At 41.6% G+C, this 10585-nt stretch overlaps 1 protein-coding gene across 5 annotated transcripts in view; it reads left to right on the forward strand.

The window, feature by feature from the left end:
* The first annotated feature begins 1044 nt into the window (after positions 1-1044).
* Positions 1045-10585, forward strand: part of LOC111868473 (putative ammonium transporter 1) — a 26093-nt gene continuing 16552 nt past the window's right edge. For 2 of the 5 annotated variants that reach the window (XM_023859133.2, XM_023859135.2), the window contains exons 1-4: positions 1045-1115; positions 6338-6456; positions 8904-8993; positions 10224-10451. In XM_023859133.2, coding sequence (XP_023714901.1) covers positions 6372-6456; positions 8904-8993; positions 10224-10451 — 403 coding nt within the window. In that variant the 5' untranslated portion in view covers positions 1045-1115; positions 6338-6371. Of the gene's footprint in view, positions 1116-6337; positions 6457-8903; positions 8994-9634; positions 10452-10585 lie in introns of those variants that run through there. The other 3 variants (XM_033753063.1, XM_023859136.2, XM_023859134.2) reach the window with 3 other exon arrangements.

Genomic DNA, 10585 nt, shown 5'->3' on the forward strand with positions numbered 1-10585 from the left:
GATGATGGAGAATTTGGTGGAATGAAGATTGGCAGGGGAAACCGAAGTACTCGGAGAAAACTTGCCTCAGTGCCACTTTGTCCACCAAAAATACTACTTCACCAGACCCGGGATCGAAACCGGGCCGCCGCGGTGGGAAGCCAGCGACTAACCGCTTGAGCGATGGCGAGGCCGGCAGGATATGTAGCTTGAAGATGTGAAGCATCTACATAAAATTTAGTCGCAAAACATATTATAAATCACTACTTCGGAGATCTAGGTCAGGCATATCCCGGATGATAATATTACAATCAATTAGTGATTCACGTTAGGCTTAAGGTGGGTTATTTTTGAAGAGGTAATAAGTCCTCCGATTCGATGGAATTTCTTGACCACCAGAGCGACTATCAGCTTTTAAAAAAGAAAATTTTGTCATAGAATCAGATAGTTGGTCGATGAATTAAGATTCCTGGTTGCCGACAGAGAGGGCAAACTAGGAATCTACAAATTTCTTTATTAAAATCCGTCATAACACAACAAGAAAACAGTATTTTGCTACATGTTTCGGCTTTTTAAAAAGCCATCATCAGGCGAATACACAATTAACATGTTCTCAAGCTATTGAATCGCATACAATATAATTCAGTGCAAATACTGTTAAACATCAACTGTTTTGTTGTTGTGTTGTGACGGATTTTAATAAAGAAATTTATATCACAACAGGATGCATCCATTAAAATTTAGGAGTCTAGAGTTTTGGATTTTTGAAAAAGTCAAAATTGAAGACAAGGACGAAATATGCAAAATATTAAAATCACAAACTCTTTTTATAAATTAATAAAAGTAGTCTTATACGGCTTAACTACAAGTGTGTAAGCAAATTGTTTGGCTGTGCCATTTGGGGGACTGGTGGCCCGGATGCCGAGATCTCAGGGTCTGAGAAGAATATTTTTCTTGCGAGAATACGGCACTACAACGCATGTAGGAGGATCCTGAGCACGAGGAAGCGAGGGGATAGGTTTGTATTGATGTAGGTCTGTATAGCAAGAGGGGCCCCTCCTCAAGGTAGTTGTGGTGGCAATCGTGGTCACTCCGACGGTTAGTCGCACTGACGGCAAGCAACAAGCACTCGACAGGTAAGAAGATAACACTCGTATCAAGCTTCGTTTCAGAAAGATTAAAAATACATTTTCTAAAAGAATTAATTTTAATAAGCAGTAGCTTGATGATTTGTGCAGGTGATCGAATGTTGCTTGAACAGTGCTAACGTCACTGCTTACGTGGAAGTGTGTTTACAGAGTCGTTGCTTATAAAAAGGTTGCATATCCCCGCTGTTCCACCGCTGCTCGGCGCGGACGACACAGAAAACAGCCTCAACTATTGTTGCTTGTTTCACCATGTTTACAGAACCGTTTCACGGCAACGCGTTGATTAAATCTGTTACAATATGTATACAAGATATATATACCCAAAGAGTGTTAACCATAAATCAGTACAAAATCATCTACGGTCAACTACTTTCAACACTGCACTTGTCTCGAGATCCGAAAACGAATGCCGGTTTTCGTGTAGCCTATATAATATAGAGCGATCAGTTAGTTGTGCTTACCAGCTTTAGTAATGTTCACATAAATTTACTATAATCAAAACACAGAGGATGTTCATACTGCTGTGGCGCCATATTCCATAAATGCACATCAAGGCTTTTCAAAGTGAATATAAGAGGTGAGAAAAAACCCGGTGCCATTTAGTATGAAGTTCCTAACCTGTGAAATTTCTTGAGATTGTTCTCTTATACACCATAAAATAACAATACGGCAGTATAATTTACAATTTCATTCCATCCTACACAATTATCACGACCTTCCACCCCGTGGGTCTATTGAAAAGAGAACTCTGTGTACATAAACATCCACTCGCTCTACTCACTTCAGCTCTAAATATGAGAACGGCATCTGCTTTCGAAAAGTCAGAAACACTGCCCATATCCACATGGAGCAAACACACAACAGCGGAATTAACATAAACAATGAACCACCGTGTAAGCCTAATTCAGCAGATGTATCTATATATATTTGCATCTGGGAATGTGAAACTGTACAAACGCACTGTGCGATTCTCAAAACGAGACGTTCAGAGGCAAAGTGTCCATGTTATACAATCGACGCTAATGCATGTACGGAGTTGTGCAGGGTTACATGCTGTGAATAGGCATGTGCCCGTACTCAAACCGGCCAACAACTGATGCGTACCGGTAACCTTGTCGAGCATCTGCCGGTACATTATGTGTTTCGTCTTTGAGCCTAAAAACCGGGCGTCAGGATATTGGCAATGTGTTTTTAGGAAAAGATGTTGGTTGTCACTAAACATTTCACACTGGGATGGTCAGTACTGGGACCGAAATATCATTCTGATTAATGTAAGAACAGAAGAAATGTCACATTCCTAAATGCTATTTAGTGCCGACTAATTAAAGTCTCACGTACAGCACTATATTCCATAAAATGTATTAACCGTAAAGGTTTAAAATACATTCTCCTTATATTATCGACCATGTGGTGAACCGTACAATGCTCCTAATTATGCAGTTTTATGCGGCCTCCTCTTGCCGTCTATCTCCTGGGTTCTAATGTCCTTCTGAATATTATAAAATTACTATAAATTCGGAAACTCCTCACAATAAAATGTGTCACAGCATCCCAACATGACGTTAGTGTGCGTATCTGCATACACACACACACACACACATACAGGATGTTTCACGACTTTAGGGCATAACTGCAGGACGTGATTTCCTAGGTCTTTGTGATCAAAAAAGTTCATATAAACATGTATCCTATTTTGGACGGTTACGGAGTTATGGCCGTTTTAAACTCAGAATAGAAGGTAACGATTACTGACAATAAACGGAATAAAATAATAAACCAGCATAATACATGATACATTTAAAGTATGAATGTAAAGTTAACTTCGTGAGATTACCTTTAATTTGAATTGATTGGTGTTTAAAGCTGATTTTCGAAAATGCTACCGCCGGCCGCAAAACAGGCTGCCGCTCGGTTGTGAACCGCGCCGGACATATCAACCCATCACACCTTAGATACCTCTCAAGTGCTGAGATAACGAGAATACTCTGTCTGTAGCTGGCTAAAAATAGCGGCCCGCCAGCTGACGGACGAGGTTCACACGAGGGCGTGTACGGGAATGAGAAAACGGTCATAACTCCGTAACCGTCCTAAATCGAACACATGTTTATATGAACTTTCTTGATCACAAAGACCTAGGAAATCACCTCCTGCAGTTATGCCCTGAAGTCGTGAAACATCCTGTATATAAATATATATACAGGTGTAAATAAATCCCATCTAACTACCACAGATCGTTGTAACATATTTATTTACACCCTGTATATATTCGTAAAGAGTGTTCCGAAGGACATTAAGCCGCTCTGTGATAAAACTGCGAAGGTAATGAACGCATGCCTGAAGTTGGTCTGTTAGTAGAGCGTTGTTAAACAACCTAGAAGGGCAACGCATAATACTTACACTAAATGACGTCTATACAACATCATTCCTAAATAACGTTTGAATACAATTTGTGTCATATCAATAACTGTATTCATGATTTTAACTATGACAGATCGAATCTACGAAAGAGTACAGACCAATATGTTACCTATGCTATAATTTTTATTCAAAACAGACTTAGATTGGTTGCCAACTACTTGTGTAAAGAAAAGAATGGACGGCTTTGGTAACTACTGGTATATACCTGTAGTCACCAGAATCGTCTATATTTACCTCATGAAATATTTATTTTTTATATATTCTTGAGGTGGAGTGAGACTGAGTACCTTGGCACTTGAGCCACCGGCAGGCACATTGCACACAGACGAAATAAGTGCTTTTCAAACAGTGATCTATGGACCGCTGATGGTCCGTGGAGGTTCGCCAGGTGGTTTGTAATATTATATATTCCATACAGTGTTATGTGACAAGTACTTACTTACTTACTCATGGAGCTGAGCCCTTCTGGAGGAGCCGCCAATTCTGCAGCTACTCAAGAATTTCCCAGCATTTTATGGAACCCGAAGGTTCATTAACGTGTTCACAAGAGCCCTCCACTGTTCCCTGTCCTAAGCCAGATCTATCCAATCCATACCATCCCATCCTATCTCTCTAAGAACCATTCTAATATTGTTCACCCACCTACGCCTTGGTCTTCCCTGTGGCCTCTTTCCTTCTGGCTTTCTCACCAATATCCTATACGCATTCATCGTCTCCCCCATTCGTGCTACATGACCTGCCCACCTAATCCTCCTTGACTTGATCATTCTAATTAATTATACTTGGAGAAGAGTACAAGTTATGAAGCTCCCCATTATGCAGTTTCCCCAACCTCCTGTCACTTCAACTCTCTTCGGTCCAAATATTCTCCTCAAACACCCTCAGTCTATGTTCCTCAATTAATGTCAGAGACCAAGTTTCACACCCATACAGAACCACAGGCAAAATCATAGATGACATGTAACACATAAAATAATTTAAATAAAAGAATTTGTAACGAGTCTTTGTTTAAAGAAAAAAAATTAAATTGGTGGATAGAAGAAAGTTGTTATGGCGACTTCGAGTATATGTTTCCTCCTATTAACAGAAAAAACGCAATTCCATGCTCTTTGCGACTACGGGGAGTGTTACGACAACCGACTGGTCATCGCGTGAGCCGACCGCCCATGTAATGGTACGCAGGTGATATAAGTTTGAGAAACACCAGCTGGCCTAGATGTTGGACGAGAGAATACAGCATTGGTGGAATGATACGAGAAAGAAGAAAGCGAAAGTACTTGGAAAGAAAGCTGTCCCAGTGGCATTCTGTCCGCCAAAAATCACACACGGACTGCCCTGAAACTAAACCCGGACTTTCGGGGTTGGAAGCCGATGACTAATGGCCTGAGCTATGATTATGGCCTTGAATTGTATAACAACGCCTAATGAAACTCTAATGTCTTAAAAGGTGTTAATCTCTTTATCATAACTCAAATACCACGCATCTGGCATGCAAAAATTGATGCTAAACTTGGGAGTTGACAATGGAAGTGTCCTGTCACTGTGGTTTCGGCAACAAAGCATTTGCGTGATATTTTGAATTATAACTCATGCTTAGACTTCAAAGTACAAAAGAATAAGAAAACAAAACAAGAGGAATGAAAAGAAAGAGTTTCCATCTGTTATTCTACTAAAGATGTCATTCATATTCGATTCTTCTGCTATTATTCTCACGCCTAATCTTCGATCTGAGCGCACCAAGATTCGTACTCTGTCCACATTTGCAATTGTCCTTTGCGTTTTTGGCTGCCCACTTCTTGGGTCGTCTTGCACATCTTCTCGCTCTTCCTTGGACTGCCTATGTCATTCAAAGACGCTCGATTTCTTCATAACATATACACCATAAGCCACTGTTAATAGGGCTAGCGTTTCACTAGCACTTTTATCAACCTTCACACAAAACTTGAAGTTCATCCGCTGTTCCAGATTCTTGTCACTCACTTTTCTACAACAGCATACCACGGACACGTACTAGTTCCTCTTCTGCTTGGGAACGAACCACTCATTTGGTCTGTGGCTCATGTAAACCCAAATTGCAGCATGTCCAAACAAGCTTGGATAATTGAGTTTGCCTGACTCAACACCCCAGCTACACGCTGCGGCCATTCCGGGAATTAAACTGTCACACTTTGTATTGCGACATGTAGACCAGTTTCCAGGCAACGCCCTAAATACGCTCACGCAACAATAGAAAAGGTATTGCAAGAATTGTTTCTATGTGGTCCACACAATGCCTATTGCTATGCAACGGGTCGCTAAACATGTTCCCGCAAAACGTACCGTGGAACAATGGGACGTCCATTTCTGGGCAAGGGAGCGGTAAACACGCCTACGGATTTTTGAGAGACGATATTATCCGTGGGGTCCGTGCAAATTTGAGTCGAGTCGAGTTCCGAAACTGGAAGTCGTGGAAGAACGAGAATGAGTAGAAAGGCGTACAACGGAGTTAGCCTGCGAAAAGAAATCTTGATGTGTGCTATAGTTACAGTGAGACTGTTATAAATCCGTTGCCAGGATACGACTAGTGGAAAATGGGAAGACTTAGCGTGCCATAGTGATTTGTGAAGTGGATAGATTAGCGATAGCGCTATGATTGAATGTCATTAAGAGAGACTGTAAAAGAAGGTGTTAATAAATCCAGTTATCCAATCCACAACCCGTTATTGTTGGTCATGACTACAAATTCGTAACAGGATACATGAGTAACTGACGAGTATGTAACTTGGTCTGGAGCATAATGTCCTCCCTTTCAGGAGCACTTCCGGTGAAGAAATAGCACGTACGAACATGGCATCCAATGTGACGGACATGGAGGCACTGAATAACGACATAAACGACCTTTTTCAGTTGACGAATGGAATTATTCTCATCCGTAAGTAGGCCTATCATTCTCATTTTGCACGTGCACATATATACATTAATTTATATATGTTCAGTACAGTAGAATGCCGATTTTCTGAATTGTAAATCAGTCGAATCACCTTAACCAATGAATATGGTCTCCACTCGCTGCTGCTAAACAAATATCATTGTTGGACTTCTTCAAATAAAGTATTCGAAAATGTTAATTCATAACTACATTTATAACTTTCCATGTTTCACCTGCCTTAAAAGATTTTTCAGTGTTTATTATTATAATAGTATAGTACATTATAGTAGTGTTATAATAGTGTTTTTGTGGATAAGAACATAATTCAATTATCCGAATTTTCGATTATTTCAACCACATATGCCACTATATAATTCGTATGATCGGCGTTCTATTGCAGGCTTGTGTATATCGGCCAAATATTTGTTCTTAAGTGTACACTCGTATTAGTAAGTAAATATGCCACAACAGAAAAAAGTGCAGGTCAAATATATGCAATAACATATCGCGAAGAAATGCGTGTTGCAGTAAACAATTTCTTTCGTCCTATCCGGTTTCATTTCGAATTCAAGCAATATACGTATACTGTAACGATTATCGATACTGTGGCGTGCCGCCAGAAAGCCGGAATGGTTAAGGAAATCAGTGTTAATTTACTAGGCAACGAGCGACGTTCCCGCTACAACGGCTAGGAATCATAACGCATCCATTGCTATACAACGGCTAGCAATCTAACAGTGGAGTTTCCACCGTTACACACGTATTCCCGCGTTCGTTGCATAACAGCAAGCGGAATTAACCCTTCAACAAGGTTTTCCCTATCCACTCCGAGTGCAAGTTATAAGAGTCAAACGTCGGCCAGAGACCAACAACAGAGGCCGGTTCGATTGAGGGTTTATAAGAGAAACTCGAATAACTAAGGAGCCAGTGACTTTGACTGACATTACTCCGTGTGGAGGCGGGGTCGAACACCTCCACCGTGACCCTGCGAGTCGTAGGAGGCGACGAAAAGGGGAGTCAAAAACCTGAGACAGTAAAATATGGTCGAGAGTCCCAAGGGAATCGGACCCGAGCAAGACTGCGCTGGCAAGGGCCAGCAGCATATACAAAAGACAGACCCGCCCTCTCCTCAGAGAGGGAGACCCACAGAAACAAGACCGTAACCGTCAAACCGTAATAATTAATATCTTGTCATGAGCACCAGATGTGGCTCGACACCACGACTTAATGACTGACTGTCAGTCGCAATGTGACTTTGACTTGAGACCAGCAGAGTTTGTATTCGACTTTAGCAGAAGATTCCTTATCCGACTAGAACAGAAGTATTGTAACATCGGAGAAGAAACGTCTAAAGGACGTTATAAGTGGAGAATAGTGAGTGTAAAAGTGACAGTCCAATGAAGGTATTTGTTCAAATCTGAGAACCCACATAATTTCTTGTCGCGTTGCCTAGCAAACGCGCGACAATGCTGTTGCAATTACTGTCCCATAACCCGTAACCACTTATGATCTTGAGATCATTTTGTTTTTAAGCCGTTACTCTACAGCAAACACCACTGTTCACAAATCTGAGCGCGCTCACCTCGCTCCGCTGAAGTGCACTGCACTGCGGAGAACTAAGAGCTGAAAAACTGACAATTGACCAACTGACTCTTGCACTAACCAAACAGCTAGTCGCTGAATTCCTTTATAGGCAAGTTGTCCGTAGCGGTGGCCGTGCCATAGCTCAGGCGGTTAGTCGCTGGCTTCCCGCCGCGGCGGTCCGGCTCTAGCCCTGGTCACTTCATGTGCGATTTGTGGTAGACAAAGTGGCGCTGGGGCAGGTTTTCTCCGAGTACTTCGGTTTCCCCTGTCAATCTTCACTAAACCAATTGCTCCCCAGTCACCATTATCTATCATTTGGGGCTGGTACAAGAGACCAGCAGTGGCCGTAGTACCAAACGGATTCAGTCTCACCCCACTAAGAAGAACAATAAAAAACATCCTTAGCGAAAACTTCTGAGTGTTTTAGGCAACCTCGGTCTTCCTCGTTATTCGATCGGTTTCTAGAACATTCCAGGCAGTACAAGAGGCGGGCGCAGGCCAGGTGACGTGATCTCACAGCAGTCAGCTTCCGCGACGATATGAAGGTTACGTGTCTTCTAGAATTTGGTTCCGGGTAGTCTGACAGATGTTTAGAAAGAATGTACTGCTTCCCTTTTAACAGGACCCTTCTAGCCTGAAGATCCAAGCGCTAACTTCTTCCGAAATATATACCAAACTACATATCCAAGAAGACAGTAATTTTTGCAGTCATTGTCTTGGGAACCTCTAACCTCACTAACAATCTGTAGACTATTATGAACGTCTATGCTCACTTTCAATTAAACTATGCTACTTTTCAGGTGTGTATGTTTTAAAACAAATTATTTATTTAATTTTACAAAGGACGATATATGTTTACAACACAGTGATGCAGATTGGATTCGCGTGCCTGGAGGCTGGGGCAGTGCGGTCCAAGAACACTACCAACATTATGATGAAGAACCTCATGGACATCTGTGAGTACTAAGCAAATGGTGTACGTATGCTGAAAGTTTGCACATCAAACATGACGTTCGTCTCAGAGTAGGGTTCTCAGCAACTTGAGAGAAAATTGGCATTGCATTTGAAAAAGGGCCACGACTCCTTCGAGGCATATTTTCACGTCTTGTAATAGAAGAGAAAATAAGTCACAGAGTTGTTTAAGTTAATTTAATAAATTTATATAGACCACACTCATGTTTCCTTCTTCTGAGAATACGAAAACAAAGTTTAGAGGCGTTTCATATGAGTATTGGCGCGTTCTGAGTGCATTATTTACGAACTTGTGTTTTACTTCCCCCTGCGTTAATTTATTGCAGACACAAATTTACTGTTAAGAGATAATCACAATATACAATGCCACTACTGAGCTCAATGCACGTATATAACGACAGTATGGCTGAGTCACCAGACCATGTGACCCACAGTTTCTCGAAAATCAATCATAAAACAAGACCTCGCATGTTGTATTACGGGTTTTCAAGGAAACGGAGGGTAAATAAAGAACCAACTTTGTTGAAATACTTTAATTACTAAAGTTTTGAAGCTATTTATTTGGGGGGGGTGCGGAAGTAGGATACCTTAATCATTATGAGTTGCTAGTAGATGATGACAGGGGTTCAATAAGTGGCATGTGCAATGATTGAGATTTCTCTCCTCTACACTAAACCAACATTGGTACGGAAACCACACAGCTTCCTATCCAGTAGGCAGTGGAAGTAAATCTGTCAGAACGTGGCTCTACCCATTCATTTCAACTAGTGCTGAGATTAAGAATATGAGAATCTGTACCACCACTTCTCCATACGTTGTCATGGCGTGCTACTTAATTACAATTGCTATGAGAGTCAGAAGATTCCCTGAAGCAATACACAAGTAAATAAACACGCAAGTTCATAAATGATCGAAATTATAACTAAATTTTAAGAAAATTCATCCAATCGCTTTTTATCATCAGAGAGTTCTCAAGTTATCTCCTTTGGGACCAGCGTATATTCTGTGCCTAAAACAGTTATGAGAATAAGTCATCATATACATATACGCAGATCATGTCAAGATTAGAAAGTTACTTGGTTCCAGTTCAACGTAAAATGAAGGCCAGATTCACCATATCGGCACTCTTGTTCAACACATGGGGCTTATTCAGGTGTTATGCAACATATAAAATGTTATAGACTCAGAATAACATGCGATTCCACTTGTTCCAGGCTTCAGTTGTGTCAGCTACTGGCTTGTCGGCTACGCGCTGGCTTATGGACGAGGCGATACACTGCTGGGGTACACCTACTTTGCTGGAAGAGAACTGCCGTCTGAGAAGCTGGCCCACTGGTTTTTCCAGTTTGGATTCGCCGCTACGGCTGCCACGATCGTGTCTGGAGCCGTGGCGGAGAGGTGCAACTACATTGCCTACATAGTCTACAGCATTGGTATATCGGGTAGGACGACATACCTTGATTCAGTGACACAGAACGCCCGTCATATACCGGGACTGATTTTTTTGTAAACAAGCCGCATTGCGCAGCAGCTGTGCAACCTTGAGATAGTGAAGCCACTACCTCCACCCTCCCTA

This window comes from Cryptotermes secundus, unplaced genomic scaffold (genome assembly GCF_002891405.2).
Source record: "Cryptotermes secundus unplaced genomic scaffold, Csec_1.0 scaffold169, whole genome shotgun sequence".
Classification (NCBI taxonomy): Eukaryota; Metazoa; Arthropoda; class Insecta; order Blattodea; family Kalotermitidae; genus Cryptotermes; species Cryptotermes secundus.